This window comes from Acomys russatus, chromosome 8, assembly GCF_903995435.1.
Source record: "Acomys russatus chromosome 8, mAcoRus1.1, whole genome shotgun sequence".
Taxonomy (NCBI): Eukaryota; Metazoa; Chordata; class Mammalia; order Rodentia; family Muridae; genus Acomys; species Acomys russatus.
This window is the reverse complement of record NC_067144.1, coordinates 7798161-7825683: the sequence shown is the minus strand read 5'-3', so window position 1 is coordinate 7825683 and position 27523 is coordinate 7798161. Positions and strand designations below refer to the sequence as shown.

Genomic DNA, 27523 nt, shown 5'->3' with positions numbered 1-27523 from the left:
ACATCCCCCAAACAGGAAAGGATGTATCTTCTCATTTTCAGAAAACACATGAAAAACATAAACTAAAGAAGACACGTGATGACAAGTCCGTACAGTCAGAGAAGCCTGCTGCCAAGACAGCAAAGGAAGTAGAGCAGGAGGACAGAGAATCGCAGTGTGCACATCTCAAGGAAACCAGTAAAAAGGATTTCAAGGAGAAAATCTGTGAAGTGATTGGAAAACAGGAAAATACTGTTTGTCCCAAGGAAGAAAGTCAACTTCATATCTCTAAGGGAAAGACAAGATCAAAGGTAATTTTAAAAAAACAGTACATCTTATTTGAGGGCGAAATGCATCTGCTCGCCCTCGTCTGTAGTGCTGGAGAGTGCCCAGGACACAGCTTTGTGCATGGCCTGATCTCATTCACACCCACAGTCACAGCTGCATTCTTCTAACTTAGGCTTAAAACGGTAAGTGAAAAAAAACTATGAATATAAAAAACAAAATTTTACAAGCTGTTCATACAATTGAGGGAAATTCTTATAAAATAAACACCAACGATGACAATAGCAATGACGAGAAAAGACTTATCGAGTAGTTACACTGGAAATGAAAGGAACTAACATGCCTAGATGAAGGTGAGTACATTATAAACCACAAAATAATCACCTAGCTAGAAATTCCACATTGGCTATGTTCCATGGTGTAGTAAACCATAGAAGCAATGGTTTCCATAACTCAAAGACTGGGAAGCAGCATATGATTCTACTGGAAAGCCCTGCAACGCTTCATAAATGAATCTGTGGCTCTTCTGCCTCTGGAATTTCACATGCTATAGTTCACAATTCTGTGTAGACATGCATTTAAGTATCAATTTACAGATACATAGATTCTTGTATTGATGTCATTTTTCTATGTAAGGCCATCTCCCTCTACTCTACTGATTTGGTTCTTTATTCCAGGTCCTCTGACTCCCACAAATTTCACATATCAAAGTAGAGACAATGCTCTTACTCTTGTCTGGCTCTTACTCAATCCTGTCTGCTCTTGTCTCCATCTTTTCAATAACATCATATGTCATCAAATATCATCATACAAATTATTTTGAAATACTGAAACATAGCTAGTCACCAATAGCTCCAACTATTCTGCATAACCCAGCCACCAGGTTCTGCGTTTGTATCCTGTCTTTATTGATGAGGAATACATATTTCTAAAATTTATTTAATTTAATGTTTGAGAATGTTATATATGTAAATAATAAATTTTGATCAGATCTAACCACACTTTAATATCCCCTCCAAATCTTCCTTGTTTGCCACCAAATCTATTTTTTCCCAAAAGCATGTTTTCTTTACAAAAACAATCAGGACACTTAGTGTGCAGGGAGTAGGAAAATGACTGGGTCATGTGTACCTTCATAGGGCTTTATTCCTGGAGAAACTGACTCCTCTTCCCTCAGCAGCTATAAGTAATCTAAAGCTCTTCACCTAAGGGTGGGACTTCATGAGCCTCTCCTTCAATAATGTTGTAATGTTGGTTGGCCTGATGATGTGAATGTCTTAGGCATGCGGTCATAGTTACTGTGAGTTGCTGTGTGCAACAGCCCTGTCATAGGCAGCAAAAACTCTTTTTTGTTGTTGTTGCTGTTTCCGGACAGCTGCTGCCAGTGGCTCTTACACTATTTTCTTCCCTTTCTTCTAATATGATCTATAAACCCATAGATTTCAGACTGTGATATATAGAGCTGGGTCATGAAGAGGTGAGCACTTCATAGAATCTTATCCTATGTATACTGACAAACTGGTGTCGTGAGTCTCTGATGGTGGTTGAGAGATGCACTACACAATGTGCCTAAGGGTAAAAGTTAGACAACAGTTTAATAGTATTTCCATACAGGAGGATGATAATAGTAGGACATCCCTAGGGACTGTGCTCTACTCAGCCATGAGTGGTTGGCTCAGTCATCACAACGAGCTATGAATGCTTGTGTAACACTTCATTCCAACTTTTATTATATATTTTGTGCTTTTGCATATAAATTTATATTATTAACATATATACAATAAACTACAAACAGCAAGAAGGACCATGAAACAATTAGGAATTGTACAAATATTACATTCATAGTGTTTGTCAACCCTGCAGTAAACATCTTTTCTTTCTTCATGAGTCTACAACTCTGAATGCCAATCAGTATTTGTCGAATCTCATCCCTATCAACTTAAAAACTTCTGTCTAGACCTAAATACATCTTAAATCCTTAGCAAATAAGATTAATTGTAAAACTAAATTATCTGTTCTGCAGCCCCATCAGAAACTAGAGAAGGAATAAAATGAATTATCTGAATATATAGGAAGTATAGTTTAGCAGTATCCAAATTGAGAAAATGACAGAGGCTGTTCACTGCCTAGACAGTCACCCAAACTCCCAATAACATTGGAGCATCATCTTTAGCCTACTGGCCCATTTTATCTGGAAGACATATTTGTGAAGCCGGAAAGTTGTGTACTTCCTTACTCTGTCTTGGCAGTATTTGGGCACTGACTCTGCCTCCAGGCAAGCTTGCCCATTTTTAGTCCGAATTCTGTCTGTGGTAGAAATGAGAACATATTCCCCAGTGGCTGGTTTGCCACATTGGAAGCCATCTCCATAGGAGGTTCTTTGATGTTCATCATCTTCTCTGAGGAAGGCTTGGTGTTGTCTTATTCTCAAAGGATCCTTAGGATCATAGAAACATCTTTAAATGCCATATTCTGTAGGTCTCTGGGGTTTTGGAGGTTCTTATCCAACTTTACTTTGTCTATCTATAGAATTGTATCTCTTTGTCAAACCTAGGGTGTGTATTCTTGTGAAGAAAATAGACTAGTAATTGATATGTCCATGAGTTGATCAACTAACAATTTGTATTACTTAATCATCCTAAACAGTCTGCAATAGCGCCTTCAAAGTACTGGAAATAAACTTTGTCTTATAATGGAGTTGTATAGGTATACTAACTCCTATTAGAGCTGAAAATATTTAAATCTATGTAAAGAAGAATTGTGAATTTGAATTCTATATCAGTTAAAGTTGCAGAACCCTCATCAATGAGAATTTCTAGTCATAGTTAAAGAATTTAACCATGTGCTTTTTCAGCCAGTGTTACAGACTTTCACCCTGTCAGTGAGGCTTACATGTGTGTCAGTGTGCAAAGGACCCAGTGTTACCTCTTTATATCACTTACTTTGCCTCTATAAATACGTACAGACACTTTGTTGTAGAACATGACAAAGACTTTAGTATTTACAATATTACTAGTACTGACTTAATTGATAGTATTTCTTGGAAACTCAAGTTTAGGATTCAGGATGTCACTCAGCTTTAGAGAACTTTGCCCATGAACATGAAATGTGGCTTAAAGTCCTACCTCTACAACAAAGTTCTACTGAATTTGTACTATAAAAGTGCTATTTCTACAAGAGAATTTGTAAGCTTAAATAGGGGAATACTGGCTACAGTTCAGTATGCTATACCTAGTGTCAAAGAAATGTACAAAACAAAGGATTTGTCGTAACTTCTAGCTAAACTTGATCTTTAGAATATATTTATATTGTTAGTTAGTCTTACTCTGTATATGTTTTTGTAACCCATTTGTGTATTGTCTCTAAATGATACATGTATCTTCATATTAAATATTGCTGTGTAAGGAATAGTATTGTGGGCAAGGTGTCAGTAACAGACATCAAGTTATGTGGAAGTAAAAAGATCAGTCACTGGGGTTAGATACGTAGTTTCTTCTTTCCAGTCATTCAGGCCAATTTTAGAGAATTCCTTCTGCCACATGGTCTCCAGGTGTCTTCAGTGTCTATACTGAGAGATGTAAAAGGAGCAGAAATTCAACACAGTGATTCTTAATATACTTTATAGACTTAGAATTTACTGTTGCTGTGAGAAGACACTATGCCAAGCCAACTTGTCAGGGAAAACATTTGATTTGCGGATTGCTTTCAGTTTCCATGGCTCATGCCTAGGACCTCAGCAGCAAGTAGGCAGGCATGGTACTGAGCATCAGCTAAGTGGTTGCATCTGATCCAGAAGCATGAGGCAGAGTTGGATATGGGAAGACCGTCAGTGACACACCTCCTTGAACAAGGCCACACCTCTGAATTGTTAGCAAAAAAGACTGATTCAGCATGGACCAAGCATTCAAAACTATGAGCCTATAGGTCCCATTCATTCAAACTTCTGTTGATATTTACACATAGCAAATAGACATTGTTATGAAAGTTGTATGCAATATGTTCAATGGGACTAGACCATGGAAGACCTGCACTGTATACACCATTTTTCGCTAATATCCTGTAAAATGTGAGAACAAAAAAAAAAGTTTAAAATAGGTACAACTAAACATAAGACTCATGAGGTTGAATCAGTTGAAGTAACTGTTCACTCCCTCACCTACAGAAAATCACTCAAGAAGAAAAAATAAAGAAGAAGCGCAATGCTGAACGCACATCTTTACAGCCACAGTCTTCTTTGAAAAGAGATGAGGCAACAATAGGTGAGCAGAGTGAACTGCAGCATGAACTTCGGAAAGGGCACATCAGAAGAGACTTAAAGGAGATTGTTCATGAACAACTTGAGAATTCTGAAAACATCATTTATCCTGAGAAAGAGCCCCCATCTGATGGCTCTGGAAGAACATTAAAGGTAAAGGTAATCCCACTACGTTGAAGAGTAAGGGTTTTTGTTTAAGATATGAGATGTTTCTGGAGGGCCTCCCTCTGCAAAGCTGTATATTGCTCAAGACAAAAGGAACCCAGCCTTATAAATGTTCCTGCGTTTTTCTTACATTCTTTATCACAGAAGTTCCTTTGCCAGTGATCTTCTAAGAGTTAAATGAAAATTTATTAGAATGTAAGAATAACAACATGCTTAATACACAAAGGAGAATATTTTATTATATTAAAATGTTATGATGATACAGAAAATAAATGATAACGGGTTGAATATGATGACCATGGAATAGTTCGAGTGCTCAGGAAAAGACCCAACATTTTTGATCTGCAAATGATGAGAATGCAGACTTCAATGTCACTAATTACAAATAGATATTAGACATTCCTGAATCTACCAAACCAAAAGGGTTGTAGATTCCATACTGCAGAGAAATAAATCGTGGGTCTGAAATACAAAGGGTGTCACTTTTCTGCTATTGAAGACAATGAAAACCAATAGCAAAGCTTTCCCAGAAGCCATTGCATCTTTTTTTATTTTTATTTTTTTATTAATTTATTCTTGTTACATCTCAATGTTTATCCCATCCCTGTATCCTCCCATTCCTCCCCCCCCCCCCATTTTCCCATTATTCCCCTCCCCTATGACTGTTCCTGGGGGGGATTACCTCCCCCTGTATATTCTCATAGGGTATCAAGTCTCTTCTTGGCTACCTGCTGTCCTTCCTCTTGCAGTGTAAAAAGTACAAAGTCATAGACCTGAGCGAGATGATGTCAGTTTTCCATCACATGCTAACAGATTACCCAACAGAGGACTTCATAAAGAGGCACAGTCAGACAAGGGTTACAATGGCACAGGGATGATGCAAGGATTATGTGTGGCTTTCCAAAAATGAGAAAGCTCACATCCAAAGTAGGAGCTACAACTCATGTTTTCTCTTGAGCTGCTAAGAAACAAACTCATATTCATGGGTGGGCCAGGGAGATGATTCAGTGAGTCAGAGCACTTCCCTTGCAAGCCTAACACTCTGAACTCCATCCTGGAGACCACAACAAGCAGCAAGTGTCTCACACATGTAGCCCTGGCACTTGTAAACTCAGGTTGGAAGGTGACAAAGCACAACAGCCCTGAAATTCACAATCCACCCAGACTGGAACATACAGATCAGGGAAACATTAGGAGACCCTGCTTCACCAGGGAGGGAGAGAGCCAGCTCCTGAAATTTGTCCTCTGGCCTTCCCACACAGAACAGCACAGCATAAACATGAATATGAATACACACCCATATTTGCACACCCCAATAATACATTTTAGAATATGTCATATAAAATTATTTATTCTGATGAATAAGTAATGTCTAGATATTTATTAGCACTCCTGTGTGTAAATCATGGTTCAGGAAAATATCTTCAGAGTCTTTTCTGTCATCTTCAGTGTTTTTATTTTACATGTAGCATGTGTCCTGAAACAAAAACTGCATAAATTTAATAAATGGTTTAAAATTACTTAATGAGGAGAAGGTGTGACTGAGAAAGCATGTGCCATGAGAAAATGTGCCCGAGTGTGGCAAATGTGTCTGAGTCACATACAAACTCAGCTTCTCATTGTGCTTTCATGTGTCCCAGGTCATCTTTCTCAGCTAAAGAAATAAACTGAAAATTGTCACGCGAACACATTAGAGTTTTTAGACACATGGAGCATGTATCTTTCTTTATTTTTTTCCTTTGACCAGCAATGCTCCTTAAGCTATTCTGTTCAGTCTCCTCGGTGCTGCATTATTTGATGGTGCTTGATGCGTTTTAGAATGTGTGAGGTTTTCATTGAAGTGACATATTCCATCAGCACTTTCGACACTGAAGGAAAGAGTAGGCAGCTGTATTTCAAGTTCTGCTGTGTTGTAAAGAATGGCAAAGGCCTCTGGACATTAATTGCTATCAAATGTACCTTAAATTGTTTTCAAAACTTTCACTTGTTAAATTTATCTGATTAACTCAGCGGATATTCTGAGTCTCCTGTGTGAGCCAGCATTATGGAATTGTCTCATCTCTTTGTGACACTGGGCAACATCTCTTAAGATGTTTAAATAAAATCTTTGGGCTTTTGCCACGTTACTCCTAGTGAAAGTGGTCAATGGTTGTATTAGTAACAGTCTATTGCTTGCATAAAACATCATGACCAAGGCACCTTATAGACAGAAGAGTGTGTTTGGGGCAAGGCTTATGGTTCCAAAGGGATACATACAGTTCCATCACCAGCATGGCCTCATACAGAGAGGCGTGAGGCTGCAGAAGCTGAGAGCTCATATCCTTATCCACAAACTGGAAGCAAATAGCTCAGTGGAAATGGCACTAGTCTTTGGAAAACTCAAAGCCTACCTGCCCTGAAACATCTCCTCCAACAAGGTCACACCTCCTACTCTTTCCCAAAATAGCTTCATCCAGTGGGGACCAAGCATTCAAATGTGTGTGTGTATGGGAGCTGTTCTCCTTTAGCTGCCACAGTGGTGCTGGAACAGACCACTGCTCACACATGTAACAGTTATGGTTAAGTAGTGAGAGGCTGGAAGGCATCTTCAGATTCTGTACATGCAGCTCAGCAGCTCCCTCTGCTGTGGGTAGTTGCACTCTTTCTTCATGTATTTCAGAGTGCACCTTCATTATTTTGCTATCTCCGGATCCCAGCGGGCAATTTTGAAAGGCCCTGGGGAAAGGACTGATGCAGTACAGAGGAGAAAGGTTTCTCTCCTTCCTGAAGCTCCTCATTGTCACAGCCTCTTAATCTGCTCAGAATGTTAAATCCAGGTCACGACGTCTGGAAAGAACACATTTGTCCTTTGCTTTGGATCTATTGCCATTACACAGAGGATGATGACTTTAGGTAGCAAAGAGCAAAGAAGAGTGAGGCATAACCCTGAGCAGGTCCCCTTTTGAGGATTCTGAAAACTCTGGACCATGTACTTAAGCAGAAAAGAAGCAGAGGTTATAGGATATCAGTGGCTGTAATGACTAAATTACACTGAGCAACAAGTATTTTGGGACTAATATTAAGACTGATATTAACAAAACCATGCTAAAATGAATGAAAGTCATAATTTTAATGAAATGTAACATCTCTTTATTTCTTTAAAGGTTGAAGAAAAGTCGACTTATCTGTATGAACCCCATTTTAGATCCTTTCAGCGTAGACTTCCTGTCTTGAGGGCTACTGCACACAGGAAGATAGCTCCTGCTGCCTCTGCTGGTGATGCAGGTAACACAGATACTATGGACAAGGCTCAAAAGCCTGAATTGGTTTGCCCAGTTGCTTTAGATCTTTGCACTGAACACGAAAGATGCCAGCCACACACTGACTATGAGCCTGCTGCTGGTCACCTCACAGGTGACACCATGGACCCTGCTCACAGTGCTGACCTGGCTCTCGACTCTTGTCTTCTTGCTCATGGCAGTAGTAACAGGCTCAGCACTTGTGCTGAATCTGCTGCTCTTTGTGGCCCCCAAGCCACTGAGGACGCTGCTAGCGATGCTGACCTAGCTGTTGATGCTGCACATTCAACTCATCTCTCCAGAAAAAGCATGGGCACCAGCACCACCGTTGCTCCAGTTGGTGGCACAGGGTTCACCACTCTTCATGTTAATGACACAGATCTGGATTCTGGGCTTCCTCCTGTCTCCATGTGAGGACATGAGCGCTGGACAGAATTCCACACAGATTCTCATCATTATCAGCTTAAAACATCTATCTTGACCTAAAAACACCTTAACCCCTAAACAACTAAGCTTAATTGTGAAACTAAACTATTTGGTTTAGTCTTCAAGAATTTTAGAGGCACCAAGATAGGAAAGATGTTTTCTTCAAGGCTGTCAAATACAAATAGGCAAAAAACATTAAGAGAGTAACATTTATAATCCCTGATTGTGTCATGGTTCTTCTTGCTATAGGCAGGTTATTGTGTATATGTCTAATAATAGACACATATATGTAAAAAAATTAAATGTCTAATAAAATGAGAAAAAAAACTTCCCTTAACCTAGAACTTTTCTATTGTCAATAAACGATCAGTATGGGCTTCCATAAACACATCACTTAAATGGTACTTCTGCACATTAGCTCTTCAGTTTTTACAACAACACCAAGTATGTAGACATTGCCCTGCTCAGTTTCTAAATGATGCTATGGAAACTTAGAACAATTGAAGGTACTTCCTCCTGATTATAAAGACGATAAAACAGAGGCCAGATGTCAATATAGGTGTGTATATGATGTAAAGCACCATGTACTTTGTTTCCTTTTGATTTTGTCATAGTTGTTTTTAATTCTTTCATACATCACATTCTTGCTGCAGTATACCCTCCCTTCACCCCTCCCAGTCTACCCCTCACCTCTCCCCCAGATCCCTACTTTTCCTTTCAGTATCCTTCCTGTGGCTTCTTCCTGCTTTTCCCTTCAGAAAAGAGCAGGCCTCCCATGGATATCAACAGAACACTCCATAACAAGTTGCATTAAGACTAGGTTTAAACACCAAACTCCAGGCTTGATGAGGCAACTCAGTAGGAGAAAAAGTGTGCCAAGAGTGAGCAAAGAGTCAGAAATAGGCAGTAGTAAGAGTCATCACGGACGTGTGCCAGCAAGATCTGGATGCCACACCCCGCTTTCCATCGTACAGGATCCTGGTCTACCAGAGCACCAGAGAGCGGAGGCACCAGAGGACCCGCCCAAGCCCGTCCATGTTCTCCCCAGGAAGCTGGACTCTATGGAATGGAAACCCAAGAGAGACTGAGCAGATCCTGGAGCCAGCCCCTGACCCCTGCACTTCCCATTAGGGTGCCCCAAGAGCACTCCGCTTGGGTGCACCGCCTGCCGTCAGCACAGCCACGAACTAGATGGTTACCTGTCCCAGCAAGGCTATTATGATGCTTTATGATGACAGCAACAAACGATGGCTTGCTGCTGGCACTGGTCCCCAGGCCTTCAGCCGCGTCCAGAACTGTCACAACCCCACTGCCAACTCCTTCTGAGTTGTGGGCAGCAAGCTGCACGCTGACCAGCAGGTGGTTATTAACTGTGTCATCATCTGGTGTGTCAAGTACAATCAGGCCACTCCCATCTTCCATCAGTAGTGATGCCCGCCAGGTCTGGGGCCTCAACTTTGGCAGCAAAAAGGATGCAGCACAATTTGCAACCAGCATGGCCAGCGCCCTAGAAGCGTTGGAAGGAGGTGGGCCTCCCCTGGCCCCTGCACCCCCTGCCTGGTCTGCCCAGAATGGGCCCTCCCCAGAGGAGCTGGGAGAACAGAAAAGGTGGCCTGAGCACATGGAAGGCCTCATCTCCAATGCAGGAAGCCCACCTGCTCCCCCAACTTGGGGGAACCACCTCCCCCTCAGGGACCTCCCTCTCCTCTGGGTCCGCCCAACCCCCAGGTCTGCCTCCTTCAGGGTATCTGCTGCAGGTCATGGATCAGGGGGTGCCTCACCTCCTGCACCCCCTCTCACTACAGCCCAGGGCCATAGCGGTGGGAGTTCCTGGGCCCCAGGCCTGGCTGCTGCCATTGCTGGAGCCAAACTCAGGAAACTGAGCAAGCAGGAGAAGGGTCTAGGGAGCCCTCGGCCCCCAAAGCTGAGAGTAGTCGAAGCATTGGCAGGGGGCTTCTGGAAGAGATGTCATGCTGGCCCACAGAAGGAAAGCCACACAGGTTAAGAAGCCCCCCAAAGACGAGTCTGCCAGTCAGGAGGAGACAGAGGCCCAAGTCCCCACCCAGAGTGAACCTGTGCGGAGACCCTGGGAAAAGAACAGCACAGCCTTGCCAAGGATGAAGTCATCCTCTTCTGTGACTACCTCTCAGCCCCACCCCTCTACACCCAGCTCCAGGGATGATCCTGACTTGGAGAGGGTGAAGCAGGAGGAGCTTCTGGGGGAGGTGCAGACGGAGCTGCAGAAAATGAAAGAGGAAATAGTCGAAGCCTTTGTCCAGGAGCTGAGAAAGTGGGTTCTCCTTGACCACAGGGACCCAGAAGACCCATTTCTCTTCTCTGCACTTTCCGCCTGGCACCTGCTTTCCCTGTCTCACCTTGAGCTAGAGTACACAAGAATACATTCTCCCCCATGGGCTCCCTCATGGAAGATTCCATAGGGGGTGAGGCTTCGTGGTGCTGTGGCCACACCTACGCTGGTTGCTGATTGGATAAGGAGGTCCCACTTCTCTGTTCCCTTTGGTCCTTTCCCTTGCCATCCCCTTGGGGCTAGTTCCTCTACTGGGGGATATACTGAGTAACCCCACAAAAAAAGAAGGAAGGAGGGAATCCCACCTGCACTTGTTCTGGATTCACTTTAAAGCTTTAATGCCTTGGAAATTTTTTAAAAAGAAAGATGTACGTGTGTGTGTGTGTGTGTGTGTGTGTGTGTGTGTGTGTGTGTGTGTGTGTTATTTGTGTTTGGGGAAGGGAATTTTTTTCTTTTATTTTGATAAAAAGGGGTGTGGGAGTTTTTAAATACTATACCCCAGGCTTGCCCTACCGGAGGCAGCTATGTCAGAGCGAAGTATCCCACCCAGTGGTGGGGGAGGGGGGGGTACTTCCCCCACCCCTGAGACACCTCCCCTTTTCCATTGGCTCCTCTCTCTTTTCTAGGAGGAAGTAAGCTTATTTTACTCTTTTGAGACCTGTGTTTTGTGGGTTTTCAAAAGTTGGATTAGGATTTCTGGTCCAGACCTTCTCTCTCTCTCTCTCTCTCTCTCTCTCTCTCTCTCTCTCTCTCTCTCTCTCTCAGGGAAGATGAAGTGAAGGAGAGAAGAGGAAAAAATAGGTTCTCCGACTTCCACACCTTAGCTTCTTGGACACGAGCCATCGCTGAATAAGTCTGCGGTTTTTTTTTTGTTCGTTTGTTTTGTTTTGTTTTTTTAAGTGTCAGAAATATCCCCAACTTTCACTGATGGGAGTCCCAGAAGACCATCAAATTACACAAGCATAACATATATGCAGAGGACACAGTTCTGACCCACACAGTAGGCTTTATAATTGTCTCTTCAGTCTCTGCTAGCCCCTGTGATCCCTGCCGTGCTTTGCTACTGTACTCCTCCCCCATACTCCTCCTTCTAAAATTCTTCCTCCTCCCCTTCCACAGAGTTCCATGAATTTCTGCTAGTGCCTGTGGGTCTCTGTATCTGTTCCCATCAATTGATGGATGAAGTCTCCCTGCTGATGACTGAACTAGGCACTAATCTAGGAGTATAGCAAAATATCATTAGGAATTATTTCATTGACTTTTTTTCTCTCGCCAGTTCTATTTGGCTTTATCCTGGGTTTCTGTGCCATTCAGTCTCTTATTCCTGGTCATACAGGCAGTGTCAGGAGTGGAAATCAAGTTGGACTAGTCATGGGCTGGCCATTCCCTCAGGTTCTGCACCACCATTACTGCAGCACATCTTGGAGGCAGGGCAAATTGTAGGTCAAAGTTTTTGTGGCTGAGTTGGTGTCCCAGTCCCACCACTGGAAGTTTTGTCCAGTTACAGGAGATGACTGCTTGATGTTAGGGGGCTCTCTCTTAGTTTCTACTGTGTTAGGTTTCCACATTGCCCCCCAATTACACCCCCAATTCTGGTCATTGCTCCCAATGTTTTCACCCTCCACCAACCAATTCCTCCTGTTCTCATCCCTACCTGTCTCCAATCCAGTGCTACTGATAATAGATGGTCCATATTAACAACAATAAAAAAATAACCATTTGTATATCCAAACAAAAAATATGTAGATAGTTCCACTTCATAACTAAATTAAGTTATAAAAAACTTACCTAAACAGATATAATTCTTCCTTCAGTTAAGCAGTCTTGGAGTAACATATAACAATAAAATCATGCTTTATACACTGCTGCATATGGTAGGGCAACTTGACTTCTAATGAAAACACTTTTAATAGATTTAGCAAGTTTTGTTCCCATTGAGTCAACAGTTTGGTTGAGGAAACAAAACTATTCAAGATCTCAAAATCCAAATAGAAGCAACAAAGAAAACACAAAATGAGAGAATTCTGAAAATGAAAATGTTAGGAATTCCAATGGCAGATTACAGAGGCAAGCTTCAGCAACGGGATACAAGAGATGAAATAGAGAATTTCATGCTGAGATGGGAATGTAAAATGACTGAATAAATAAATACATTTCATTTAAAAAGAAAAGAAATTGGTGCTACTTGAAAGTTCACACCACAAAGTACCTACACTAAAAATTGGAAAAATGTAATACTAGTAACTTAACAGCATACCTCAAAACTCTAGCATAAAAAGAAGCAAATACACCTATAGGAGTAGACCACAAGGAATAATCAAACTGTGGACTGAAATTAGTGATATAGAAACAAATAGAACAATACAAACAATCAAGAAAACAAAGAATTGGTTCTCTGAGAAAAGCAACATGATAGACAAACCCTTGTCTAAAGTAACTAAAACATGGTGAGAAAATTCAAATGAATAAAAACAAAGGAAATAGGGGACGTAACATCAGGCACAGAGGAAATCCAGAGAAGCATGAGGATGTACTTTTAGGACCAGTCCTCCAGTGAATTTAAAATTCCAAAAGAAGAGTTAATTCTAATACTCCTCAAACTATTCTACAATATAGAAATGGAAGGAACATTCTTCAATAACCCTGCTACCCAAACCAAATAAAGACTCAACAAAGAAAGAGCAGTACAGAACACAGATGAACATAGATGAAAAAACCCACTCAATAAAATATTTGAAGACCAAATGCAAGAACACATCAAAAAATCATACTGTGAAATTAAGTAGACTTCAACTCAGAGTTGCAGGTATGTTTGAACACATGAATATCAGTAAATGTAATTCACTGTATACACAAACTGACAAGAAAAAAAAACCCACATGGTCATCTCAATTGCCTTTGACAAAAATCCAACACACCATCATGGTAAAAGTCCTGGAGAATGTAGGGATACAAGGAACAGATCTAAACATAATAAAGTCATTTTACAGCAAGCCTATAGCCACCATCAAAGTAAATGGAGGGAAACTCAAAACACATCCACTAAAATAAAAAACAGCATAAGGTTGTTAACGCTCTCCATATCTATTTTATTAGTACTTGAAGTTCTAGCTAGAGAAAAAAGACAACTGAAGGAGACCACAGGGGTAAAAATCAGAGGGGAAAAGGTTGATATATTGTTATTTGCAGATGATATGATGGAATATATTAGTGGCCCTATATAAATTCCACAATGGAACTCTTACACCTGATAAACACTCTCAGGGAAATGACTAGTTATAAGATTAACTAAAAATATCATTAGCCCTGCTATATACAAATGACAAATGAACCAAGAAAGAAATCAGGAAAATAGCACTCTTCAGAAGAGCCACAAATAATATAAAATATTTGGTGCAACTCTAACGAAGCAAGTTCAAAGACTTACTATGACAATAACTTCAAGTCTTTGAAGAAAGAAATTGAAGAAAATATCAGAATGAGAAAAGATCCCCCATGCTCTTGAATCAGTAGAATTAACATGTTTTTAAAAATCTAAAGATTCCATGCAATTCCCATCAAAATGCCAATACAATTCTTTCCAGATATTGAAATGATAATACTCAACTACATATGAAAAAATAAGGAAACCAGGACAGCTAGGATAGCTAAAATAATCCTGTGCAATAAAAAAAAAATAAATAAAACTTCTATAGGTATAACCACAGCTGATTTTTAAGCTAGTACAGAGCTACAGTAATAAAAAAACACATGGCACTATAATAAAAATAGACACATTGATAAATGAAATTGAATTGAACACTAGATATCAATACAAACAAATGGGAATATATGATTATTTACACAGATGCCAGAAACATACACTGGAAAAAAAAAGAAGACAGCATATTCTAAAAAGTAACAGGCACACTGTCTGCATGTAGAAAAGTGCAAATAGATTCAAGTTCATTTGAAAAACTCAATTCTAACTGGAAGTGTCCCCCAGCATAATCAAAAGAATATTTGCCTACCCCAAGAGAGTCTTGCCACTATTACACCAGAGGGCACATATTGCCTGGCAGCTGGATGTTTAATTTAACTTAAATGGAAATCATTTTTCTTGAAATATGGCTTTCAATTTGAAATTTCTTGAGACTAACCTCTTTAATGTCTTAATTTGAATTAATAAAAACAGGATAAGAAACAATATAATGGCCATTTACACTCACTTCCATTGCCTCCCATGGTAAGAAGACTGGAGTATTTTTCCCTTAGGAGTTATGCACCTGAACTCTATCTTCAGGGAGAGAAGCATGGAGCCAAGATGGGGATGGAACAGGAATTCCAAGAAAGTAGTACCTCTCCACAAACATTTTTACTTGTTTCTACATATAAACCAAACTATCACTGACTGCTAACAGCCTGCTTTCCACAAAGGAAGAAAAGCAAATCTCCTTTATTTCATTTGTGGTATATAAAACTACAGTGTAACCTCATTTCCCTTGCTTATGACCATGTCAAAGCATTTGTCCTACCAGTAAGTGGACTGAGACTGTGTCTCAAAGGTACAGCCTACTCTCAGCATGTAGGAGGCCTCAAGTCTATCCTCATCAGCACAGTGAAAAATCCAATAATATGCTGAAATAATATGAAAGAAAGTCACCATATTACAGTACTCCCGACTCTTTTTACTCCACCTCTGACGTAAAGAGTGTCTTTCAGATTCATCTACACTATTCACTCCCTGATGTGCTTTCCAAAGGCAAAGCAGGTCTGAGAGATGCTGTGATTGGAGTTGCTGAAAGCACAAACTCTGTCGTGTTCCTTTCTCTCTTCCACTCTTATCCAGACTCAAGGAGCCAGGATCCTAGAGTCAGTGCTGCCTACTAGATAATGGTGTCTTCTCATGTTTCTCCTCCTATGGCAATTTTTTTCTACTAATTATTTCTTTTAACATATAAACCAAGTGTCACCATAACATATGCTAAATAATAAAAGTAAAAGAAAAAGGAGCTAGCTATGTAGCAAATGAGAAAGTGCTTGCCAACAATGCTCATAAAGGCAGTGTTTAATCTCTAGTATTACCTACAAAAACCAAAATCCATTAACTTTTAAAAAAATTATTCAGTAAGCCAATTACATATTATATCAAGACAGTCACATTAAGTGACATATATTTAAAGATGGAACACAATATGTGAATTATCTAATATGTCTAAATTGACAAATTATAGAAAGGGGAAAATCCAGATAATCTTAATTAAATTTAGTCATGGAAAAAATTAATGAAAGTAATTGAAATTTGTATTTCTGTTTTTTGAGTTAATCACATTTTAGCAACACTGAACTGTTAAAATAAATTTATCTGTTTGGCCTAGGAAGCCAATAACTGACACAGAGGCTGAAATGTACTTTAAAGCTGCAAGCACTATGCTGGGCAGAATCTAAACTGATACTAATCTACTCATAAACTAAAATAAACTACTCTAAACCTCATAACGTACATATATCCCAAGCACTAGCCAATCTGAGCCTCAGAGGCTTCTCTCCTCTCCCTGTCAACTGTCTTCTTTCCTCTCTACTCCCAGCTCCTCTCCCTCTCCAGTAAGTTCTGCCTCCCATTTCCTGTCCTTCTGCCCAGCTGATTAGCTAAACAGCACTTTATTGACAGTTGTTACATGCACTCAAGACAGTCCTCCACAGATGACATTAGTGGTTTCTGTGGGCTAATCTGATACTTTACAGTGTGTAAAATTGAGGAAGCAGATACATTGTAGTTTGTTATCTGCTTCTCAGTAATCTGAGAGGCACATTTTAAAAGATTTATTATTGTTGTTGTTGTTGTGTATATATGTGTCTCTGTGGGTGTGTACTTGTGAATGAGGTGCTGGAGGAAGCCAGGTTCCCCTAGCTATAGCTGTGAGGTACTCTGTACAGCTGCTACAGACTGAAGTCAATCCTCGGCAAAAGCAGCACGTTCCCCTTACTGCTGAGCCACTCCAGGCCCCACGGTTGTCCTCCTCAGACTGAACACTCCTGTGGGTACCCCACTTACAAAGAGATTTGTTGGAGATTCGTTGGTGGAAAGGTGGAGTTGGGCTGGAGAGGTCAAAAGGAGGAAGAACTGACTTAGTGTGTCTCTGGGTTTGCATGAAGTCTTCATCTCGTTCCTAAGGCTAGAGACAGTGTTCTCTAGGGCAGATCCCAGTAGAGCACGTGGCCAGAGCATCTGGCTTGGAAAGTTCTCGAATCTCAAGGCAGCTTTCTGTCCATGTGCACTTGACACTTCCCTTGTGGAAAAAAAAAAAAAAATCAAACCCAAATGGCATTGACGAGAATAGGTGAGCTGACCTTGGTGAGGCAAGCCTCAACTCCTGAACGTGGGAAACAGGAGGATTGCCATGACCTTGACATTTTGCCGCATTCACACTTCTACCCTCTTGTTAGTTGTAAAGCTTGGGAGATGATTGCTGATGCCATCTTATCCCTAGACACATTAACATGTATCTGCCAAAAACAAAGACATTATCCTACCTAGTTACTTATATGGCAGGAATCAAATTCAAGAGCCAAACATTGCTCTACATAGCATATGATCTATACTAAAAACTTTCAATTTTTCCCAAGAATGTTTTCTGGTAGTGACACCCTAGGCACCCCCCGCAAAGATGAGCATCCGTGACTGTTGGCCAGTAGTGATTATGTTTGCCCTTTGCCCAGGGGTAGAGGGTGGTCTTCCGATTCTTCTGCCAGCTCTCTGTTATGCGTCAATAAAAAGATATTAGGAATGTCCAAGAGGTCATTGGCTGAAAAAACAAACCACACAGAGAAAAAAAAACTTGTTTTGAGTTTTTAAAACTTTGGCTGGGTTTTGGTGCCTTGATTCAGCAGTCTACAGTGCAGCTGGGTGAGCATTAGAGGAGCCATGAAGCCTGCCTTTATTTCATAATCCCAGTTGTTTTTCTAGCAACCATCAATAGGCTCGAAATGACTGACTCAAATTTTGGATCCAATTCTCATGACTAAGCAAATGTTTGATTTGAAGCCTGCCCCGTATAAATGTCCCCCTGCCTGTAGGCCCGGAGCTGGCCTGGGTTTCTTTCAGTAGTTGCGGGGAATTCAGCCTCAGCGCTTACAATGTCTAAAACGGGAGCCAAGGTAAGTAAATGCCATACAGACAGTTTAGCTTACCTGCTGTCCATCTCATGGTACAGCGAACGCAGACTGCAGAAAGGCTTTTGTTTCTGTGTGCAGAAGTGAGTGAGCTAGGGGATGGGGAAGAGAAGACAGAAAGGGGCTTCTTTTCTGGTCTAACAGAGCCATCTAACACTATGGTAAAGAGTCACCTTGAGTGAAGGTACTTCACTAAGTATCATATGGGCAAATAATACCTAAAAGTACCGCGGCGCCTTCCTTCCAGCAACTGATGATGTCACTTTTCACGCTAAAGACTTCAATAGGAAGCTTCCGTAGTCGGCACTCTGTTGTGTATAATTCAGCCATAATTCAGCCTTAACCGTTATGGTTCCTAAAGGCCAGTGGGTAGGCCAGGCCAGTGAACCGAATCTTACAATACTTCTTCATTCAAGCCGTTCCTGTTTCCGGGCAGAGTGCTCACCTTTTGACTCAACTGCTTGTCTGAAGGTGGTGGCTCCGGCCCCTCCCTGTGCCTTTGTCCTTGTCAAGGAATCTAAAGGGCAGAGTCACTGCAGTGCAGTTGCCTGTCTTTCAACTGAGGCTGGCAAGAAGTTAGGCAGGTGATATTGTAGGCTTTTCAGTGCACAGTGTCAGGAGGTAGCTGTTAACTCTTCTGTGGTTGGCTAGTGCCTGAGCACTTTTCCCTCATTTGACAAATAGAACAAACAACCATGCAGACATTGCTGGGGGAAAGACAGTACTGTGTTGCGAAGTGCCCCCACGCAGATCCCACTGAAAATCTCAAGAGATTAGGCAACAGATTTTATTAAGCATTTCTTCTTTAACTTCTGGGATAATCAAGATATTTTTCTTTCTGCTTTGGATTGGTAGGCTACTTCTCAAAAAACAAACATGACAGGAGTTTTGTAGTAATTTCTAGGAAAACCAGCACTTTAAAAAAAAAAAAATTCTTCGAGTTTTATGTCAAAGGCCACAATCTCTCCATTAGCAATAGAATGGCTAGTGTTCACGTTTCCTTTACAGTAGGGGGTGTGCAGAGATGGAGCACTGAACTGGATGGAGCCCAGACGTGAGCCCATTAAGAACTGATGAGCTCTTGGTTCCACAATGTGGAATGACTGGCTGACCTAGGAGGGTGGACAACATGGTGACCCGATGTGTATTTCACTTCTCAGATTCTGATCTAAGGCAAATGTGCAGAGGACAGTAAGTGTTAGAATTAATGAATTAAAATACGCAAACCACGTTTCCCATAGCATAGCTCCCACAGCGTCATTGTTGGTAAGTCAACTCCAGCTTATAAACGACGGCATGCAGAACCTGTCCACTCTTGGAGAAGTTACTGGGGTTTCCTGAAGATCTCTTTATCGGGCTCGTGGGTTCAGAGTCAGTCCTGCTGAGTATGTAAAGTGTAAATGCTGCCATGTTCAGTCACGTGGGGGTAGGAAGATGGAAGAGAAAGAAAACAGCCTACATGACAAGCCAGAGGCTTGTACCACAGTCCACAGGCTTACAGTTCTCCTTGAATAGCTGGTGGCCTTTGGAAGTCATCTCTTTGTCCATAGCAACGAAAACAGCTTAATGACTTTTAAAATATTTATCCCTGGCTGCCTAGATGTGACCTGCACAAGGACAACAATAACAGACATGCTTACGAGCCCTACACAGATAATTAGAGGCAACTAAGGAGTTCTGAGATGGGGAGAAACAGTCTTCCCCAGGGAAGATCACACCAAGTGGTTATCGAATACCAAATGGTCAGCCTTGAAAGCACAAGTAACACAGACTGAGCCAGACATATTTTAGACAGTTTTAAATGTGTTTTTACCGTCTTGCACATGCATATAAAGTACTTTGATCACATTCATCTCCTGCTACTCTTCCGCTGCCATCAAGCCCCGCCCCTTCCTAGTGTTGTGTAAAGTGTGTATAGGCGTGTGGTTGCTTGCTTGAGCCTGGATGTGGGTTATTTATTTGAGCAGGACAACTTAGAGCAATGGTTCTCAACCTGTGGGTCTCGGCCCTTTGGTGGTTACCTATTAGATACCCTGTGATCAGATATTTGCATTACAATCCACAATGAAAAGCCTATGAAGTAGCAACGAAATAATTTGATGGCTGGGGGTCATGACAACATGAGTAGCAGTAGTAAAGGGTCACGGCATTAGGAAGGCTGAGAGCCACTGGTCTGCACAACCCAAGAATGTGACTCTCTCTTTCCCGGCAACCATTTAATTGCAGATAGCTGCTCAAGCAGGGACGAGCCCCTTCTTCACTGGCAATTTTGGGTCAAGTATTCAACTTTATACGTGGTTACGATTTACCCTTAGGCCACCCCTCTGTAGAAAGACACTCTTACCTTGTCTTACAGGTTAGGACCTTTACGAGAAGGCTCAATGCTCTGCTCAAAGTCACATAGCTAGTAATCTGTGCTGGAATTTTTTGCCCCCTCTCATCTGTAAACAGGTCCTATATTTCTCTAAATCTGTTATGCTAAAATGAGAGCAGAAAAACAAATTTGAAGAAGGGAAATGAAATACATGATTTCATATGGGAAAGGAGTTATTATTATTATTATTATTATTGTTGTTGTTGTTGTTGTTATTACTATTACTATTATTATTACTATTACTATTATTCAGGAAATAGAGGTGAGGGAATTGGAACAAGAAGGGAAAAGGGAAGATTAAGGCAGAATGAAAAGGTTCTGGGTGGTCACCTGGGGAAGAATCGCTCAGGACGAAAGAGAAAGGCTCTTGTGCCCTTTGGGAATCTGTCCACTCTCTTTCTAATGAGCCGCCAGCCCACTGCAGCTACCCACATCCTCCCCTGGCTCTCGGCGTGTACAGACACCGAGGGAACTCCACACGCTCGCTATTCACTAGTTCCTGTGGGGGGCTGTGTTCCTCATGTATTTTATTCGTTTGAACAGGCTTGTCCCCTTTTCTTTGTTTCTGGAAAACTATTCACCTTTCTACTCTCTCAACAATCGAGGACTACCCGCCTCTACTCCTTTAAGACAGTGCTTTTTGGACAAATCAATAAATCAAATCAGACACAAGGTGGCAGCATAGTACCGAGAAATAAGCCACTGGCCGCACAACTCACTTTTCTTATCACCCAGTATTTTTCTGATTGTGGCATTATTGAGCAACAACGGAGTGGGGGTGGGGGGTAAACCAATTTTTGGATTTCACAGTGGTATTCAGAAACTATTCATCAACTCCCAGAGTTCCTATCAGGTGTGTCCCATTTCAACGAGAAAAATCTCCGTGCTGTTTTGCGTCAGCACTTCCAGTGTGTTTGAGTCATGCCATTGGACGAGGGGGAAGCCAAAGCCCAGAGGGGTGCCTCGTCTAAGGTCATAGGGCTGATTGAACAGGAATTCCAGAGCACAGCCTTATGTCTGGCTTTCTGTGACAACATGTGGCCAGTGCCACAAGACACGGCAGGTACCGTGGTAGAAACTGGTACGACTGACTTGGAGACAAAGAACACTTTTGCCTCCCTCTCTTGGCGCCCGCCACAGTTGCCACAGACTAGGTCGGAGTATGAGGTGTTTTCGTCTGTCCCTGTGATCTGTACCCATCCGTGACGTATTCATCTTCATCCAACGTCTGTTGTGGGTTTGTCAGCTGTGGCTGGCACAGGAGATCTGTAGGCTAAGAGGGCTTGCTCTTTACCTTCAGGAGAATCTAGTAGGAGTTTAGTGGGAGGGTCAGCCGCATAAATGGCCTCCCCTGCCGCCCCCAGGGCTTCTCTGTGTAGTCTTGCCTGTCCTGGACTCGCTTTGTAGACCAGGCTGGCCTCGAACTCACAGTGATCAGCCTGCCTCTGCCTCCCGAGTGCTGGGATTAAAGGCGTGAGCCACCACGCCCAGCTATAAATGGCCATCTATAATATAATGTCGTAAGTAGAGGGCTGTGGGAACTTAAATATCTCATTTGGTCAGAGACTACTGGCTTCTATCAGGGCACTCTTTTATTCAGCTCCATTTTAAGAAAGTTCCTATGCACTTATTGACAACAAAACTCCCAGAAAAAAAAACGGGAGGTAAGGTAGAAATGTGCGTTTCTTCCCAGTAGAAGGGAAAGCCGTTCTGATGTGACAGTATGTTTCCTTTTTCCCACTTTTATCTGTGTGCAAAGCTGCCCAGCCCCTCACCTCCCTAACTGCTCTGTGCTTCAGATTAGTTTCTACGAAGACAAAAATTTTCAAGGCCGCCGCTATGACTGCGACTGCGACTGCGCAGACTTCCGCTCCTACCTAAGCCGCTGCAACTCCATTAGAGTAGAAGGAGGCACCTGGGCTGTGTACGAAAGGCCCAACTTCTCCGGGCACATGTACATCTTACCGCAGGGCGAGTACCCGGAGTACCAGCGTTGGATGGGCCTCAATGACCGCCTGGGCTCTTGCAGAGCTGTTCACCTGGTGGGTCTGGGAGCTGGGTGTGTGTGTGTGTGTGTGTGTGTGTGTGTGTGTGTGTGTGTGTGTGTGTGTGTGTGTGTGTGTGTGTGTGTGTGTGTGTGTGTGTGTGTGTGTGTGTGTGTGTGTGTGTGTGTGTGTGTGTGTGTGTGTGTGTGTGTGTGTGTGTGTGTGTGTGTGTGTGTGTGTGTGTGTGTGTGTGTGTGTGCGCGCGCGTGCGCGTGCGTGCGTGTGTGTGTGCGCGTGCGCGCGCACGTGTGTATACGCATGCGCAGGTGCTCTCAGAGGCCAAAAAAAAAAAAAAAAAGCGCGTTGGATCCTCTAGAGCTGGAATTAACCGGGTGGATTAGGTATGAGCTGCCTGGTGTCGTTTTTGATGTAGTTCTCTCTCCAGCTCCCTCTCCCCACACACCCTTTCCCAAGTCTCTCTCTGCTGCTTCATGCATAGTACTAAGTACTAGGTTTTGTTCACTGAAATAAAAGTCTTCAGTTTACCTCATCTTTAGACTCAATGGCGTTACTTCCCAACCTTGTGACTGAGATCAAGTGCAGACTAACACTAATTGTGCTATGACTCTTTCGACCTCATAGATGTTTATAGAAACTGTACTTTTCTTAACACAAGTCAGCTTTTTCAGTGTTTCATGGCGGGGACTGGAGCCCGGATGACCCTCCTTTCAGTAGGATAGGCTGTGCACCAAGCTATCCTCTGAGTTCCAGAAGAGCAAATGATTTCTGTAATAACGGCTGTTCATTTCTTTTTGTCGTTATTGTTGTTGTTTTTCAGTCCAGTGGAGGCCAGTATAAGATTCAGATCTTTGAAAAGGGTGACTTTAGCGGCCAGATGTATGAAACCACGGAAGACTGCCCTTCAATCATGGAGCAGTTTCACATGCGAGAGATCCACTCCTGTAAAGTACTAGAAGGCACCTGGATTTTCTATGAGCTACCCAGCTACCGTGGCAGACAGTATCTCCTGGACAAGAGGGAGTACCGGAAGCCCATCGATTGGGGTGCAGCATCCCCCTCGGTCCAGTCATTCCGCCGCCTTGTAGAGTGATGACGTGAACGGGGCCATAGAGTTCTCCCTGAGGGCTGAATGCTGGCTGGCTTGTGGTCCAAATAAGCATCATAAATAAAAGAATTGGAATGCATCCCACAGCTGACTGTAGTGCCTCTTCTTAATCGCTTTTAGGGACTAGCAATCTAGAACCCATCACAGTGGGCAGTTACGCGAAACAGTTCATCTTTCAGCTAATCAGTCTGGATCTTTTTGTACAAAACAAAGTAAGAATGCATTGGTGGTTAGGAAAAATCACGCTTTCAAGTATTGGCTCTTTTTTTGTTTGTGTTTTGCATTAATTCAGCCAAAACCAGATAATCAGAGCTGCCAGTTATGTAATGCCTATACTAGTGATTTGTTTCTTCTGAACCCACCACATAAGAGCAGTGGTCTGTCTACACTTTACAAATAAGAAAATTGAGACTTAAAGATTTTTAAATGTACCACATTCACCATACGTTAAATAAAAGTAGAGTTCTATTGAGAACATGCATGTTTCTGAGGCCACTGTTTCATTTCCAGCTCATCCGTTCAACTCATAATAGCTGGAGACCTGTGTGCAATGTGAGCGCGGGACCCTGAAAGATGTAAAAAGTGGGGAGGGTGGGGTTCCACTGCAGGCTCTCTCCAGAGACAGGATCCCTACTGAGAACAAGCAGTGAAACCCCACAGCTATAATTTTCAAGTAGCTGAACTGCTTGTAGCCTGATGTTCCTCACTTAAGATCCAGATGTTTTGGGTTTGCAGTAAAAAGGACACCTTGCAACTTGCTCCTATTCTATGCTATTTGAAAGGAAGCTGAACAGACTCTGGATGCTCTGGGTAGCCCAAGGCCTCCCTTAGCCCTGATGCAGACGCAGCATCACCGGGAGTCAAGAATTCGGGGAGATGCTGAAGGCATCATCTTTAAAAGAGGTGGCAAAGCTCATGTCCTCTAGGGAGTTTCCCCCAAAATGGCACATGAGAGCACTAAATGCCAGTGCATACCACTCACCAAAGATAACACTTTGCTATCTTTCTTTTTTAAAAAGAATGTTGTCAGTGAGGACTTTGAGAAAGTGAGTGAAAGCAAGGGAGGCAACACTGAGGAGAAAGGACGGGGCACTGGACAGTGAGCTGCAGAGGGCCATGGCCCCTGAGTTGACTGGACTGTCAGTTCTGGACCTTTCCACACTGGCAAGAAGCTAACTAACATCCTCTGCATTATAAGAGCCCCAAACCAAGTGTTCTCCATTGAACGTACAGAATTCCTCAGGGGCTAGAAAGGACACTGAAAAATACCCAATAGTTTGCCTCTACCCAAGACTCCTGACGTGGTGTTTAGAAGAGCAGCTTCTGCAAAGGACATCAGTCATGTTCCACTAGGGAAACTGAGGCTACGGTAACAGGAAGCTAGTGATAGCTTCTCTCCTAGCAACCACGGCTCTGTTCCTGGGCCGTTCACTGCTGTGTGTTCCAAGCCACCAGAAAAGCAATTCTGGCAGCAATACAAGACGGCAGTGTGACGGCAGCTGTGTGCCGTCTGAGAGACGCCAAGGATGGCTGCTGAAAGGTAAAACAATGCCCATAAAACAACAGGCCTGTCAGTGCATGTCCTGTCTCAGAGAGTCTGCTGTGACGTCCCAAGCTTAAAGGGAATTTTACAAGCATTTGATACTAAAGATCAAAACTGCTCTGTCCTCCACTCATAAATCCAAGATGGTTTTGGGTAGAGATCATCGTCTCTGCTGTTAGAACCAAGGGCTGGCGCTCACCCATCAACCATACTCCAAACAGCGAGGTGATGGTCCTGAACTTACTCCCCCTACTTTTAGTTATTTCCTCTGAGACAGTGTCACAGGAAAGCAAAGGCCAAGCTATACTAAAACCATGTTAGCCTTTTTCTATCCCAAGCATTCCTCTGAGATTAGACTCTGGGTACGTCTCAAATATTGGAGGCCTCTTCCTCAACATGCATTGTCAAGGACTTCTCCTCCCCTCCACTGCCAGACTAAGTACAGAATAGTATTACTAAACACTGAATATATATATATATATATATATATATATATATATATATATATATATATATATATATATATATATATATATATGACCTAAGTTCTGTATGGGGTGGCTAGAAATTATCATTCGTCTGATACCGTGACTTCATTCTTATCTGCATGTGCTGTATCCAGCCACCCTATTGCAAAAGTAAGGCAAGTCATAACAAACGACGTGGAGCTATAAGCACATGGGACACTGCAGGCTTAGGGAACGGGAGGGGAGGGCCCCACAGAAGACATTTAAATGCACTGTTTTAAAAAAGAATTATAAGCATGTGTCTCCCACGGATGGACCCGTGGACCACTAGTTTTCAGTGTTGGCTGTCAGAGAGCTCTGAAACCACAAAATCTTGCTTACACAAAGCCAGCATCTGCCCCTCTAACCCATAGTCGGCACTCTTAGCTCTATCCATCTGGGCCTCCATCCCTAAGCCTTACGGATGCCTCTGTTCCCCCTTCACAGTATTGTTTCCATGCTCAGCAACTCCTTTGCTCCCACTATTCTCTTGGTGTGTGCCAATTGCAGTTTGTGTCTTCCCTGTGGTCTGACCCATGCAAACTACATCTAGATGACTGTGCTTTTTTCTTTTGGGTTTGGGTTTGGGTTTGGCGTGTGTGGTGGTGGTTAGATAGCCTTTGTTTTGACTGAGTGTCTTAATTACTTTTCTGCTGCTGTGATAAGTCACCACGATCAAGACAATTTATAGAAGGAAGGGTCTCCTTGCCCTTACAGTTCCAGAGGGTTAGACTCCATGATGGTACAGTAAGGACATGGTGATGGAAAAGGGAAGCTGAAAATACGCCCTTGAACCACAGTCACAAAGCTGAGAGAGTGAACTAGAAATATTAGCATCTTTAAAGTCTTAAAGCCTGCTGCTAGTGACACACCTCCTCCAGCAAGGCCACACCTCCTAAACCTACCCAAACAGCGACACCAACTGGGGACCAGGTGTTCAAACACCTGAACTATGAGGGACATTTATCATTTGAACCAGCATACTAAGCTCATCTGTCCTGTCAGAGAGCTCCAAATACCACAATATCCGCCTCACACTAAGTTGACAGCTGCCCCTCCAGCTTCCAGTCGGCTGTCTTAACTCTGACCTACCCATAAGACTTAGTGATACCTCTTATCGGTCTACCAGTTCTACTATGGGATCGTCTACATTTTCCTGAGAACCAGCAGTCCGGTACAAAAGCTAGGGTTCTATTCCTCTCTGCGAATGGATCAAATCCTTCCAAGCAACACCCATTAGTTTGGAGTCACATACTCTAACATGGATAGTTGCCACTCTCTCTGCACAGGACAAGGATAGCTCCCACTCTGTGGGCATTCAAGTGAGGCAATATATAACGACATGTAATATGTGCACTTTGCAATCAGCATCTTCAGTAATTACAAAGGTACCACAGACAATGAATGGACATTCAGTGCTAAATTGCTGCTCTGAGAGAAGATGAAAGATCAGGTTACCGTGATCCTCTGGCATCAGTGTTTTTGTCAGTGAACAACACAAGCCCTCTTCCCTTGTGTGCTTCTGTCTCAAGACGCTTTGACTATGTTGTTGATTTGGTAACATGGAACTCACAGCCAGTGGCACTAGGACTCACAGCGGATGAACAGTTATTGAGTACATACTTTCTCTGGGATGGTCTGTCACAGCTTTCTTGTGCCTTGCACACTTGATAACGTGTTGGTACACAGAGAGCATGGCACTGGGCGGGCCTGGAACAATGTGTGAGAGCTGAGATAAAAAGCCATGGGTTTGTTCCACTCCGACTGGGTCACCAATCTCTTGGCTCTTCTTTGCTCACTCTCACAAGTAGCCTCGAACCCACCATGATTAGTGGCTTGAGGCTTACAGAGTGACAAGGGGTTAGAACTTGCAAATACAGGCTCTGACATAGTGAGGATCCACTGGACTGCATTGGCTGCTGCGACTTAGGCTATTTCCTACTACTAAGTATCTATTGCTTGTTTGCATTTCTTTTATACTCTCTTATGTACTTAGCCAGTTTTATACCCTTCTGATTTATCCCATAATGTTTTTTCAGAAATGTGCATATGACATGTACAAAATGTGGGTGCATATATAGATGTGTATTCATATATAGGGGTGTAAATATACATGTATGTGCATGCTTAGGGGGTTCTAG

The 27523-nt window shown here is 42.5% G+C and overlaps 1 protein-coding gene and 1 pseudogene across 1 annotated transcript; both read left to right on the top strand.

The window, feature by feature from the left end:
* The first annotated feature begins 9579 nt into the window (after window positions 1-9579).
* On the top strand, window positions 9580-10826 carry LOC127193240 (vasodilator-stimulated phosphoprotein-like; annotated as a pseudogene).
* Window positions 10827-17812: 6986 nt separating this feature from the next.
* On the top strand, window positions 17813-23358 carry Crygs (crystallin gamma S). The gene is made up of 3 exons (XM_051150531.1): window positions 17813-17833; window positions 22022-22264; window positions 23046-23358. The coding sequence occupies exons 1-3, from the start codon at window positions 17813-17815 to the stop codon at window positions 23316-23318; spliced, it is 537 nt and encodes a 178-aa protein (XP_051006488.1). The 3' UTR covers window positions 23319-23358.
* Window positions 23359-27523: the final 4165 nt, after the last annotated feature.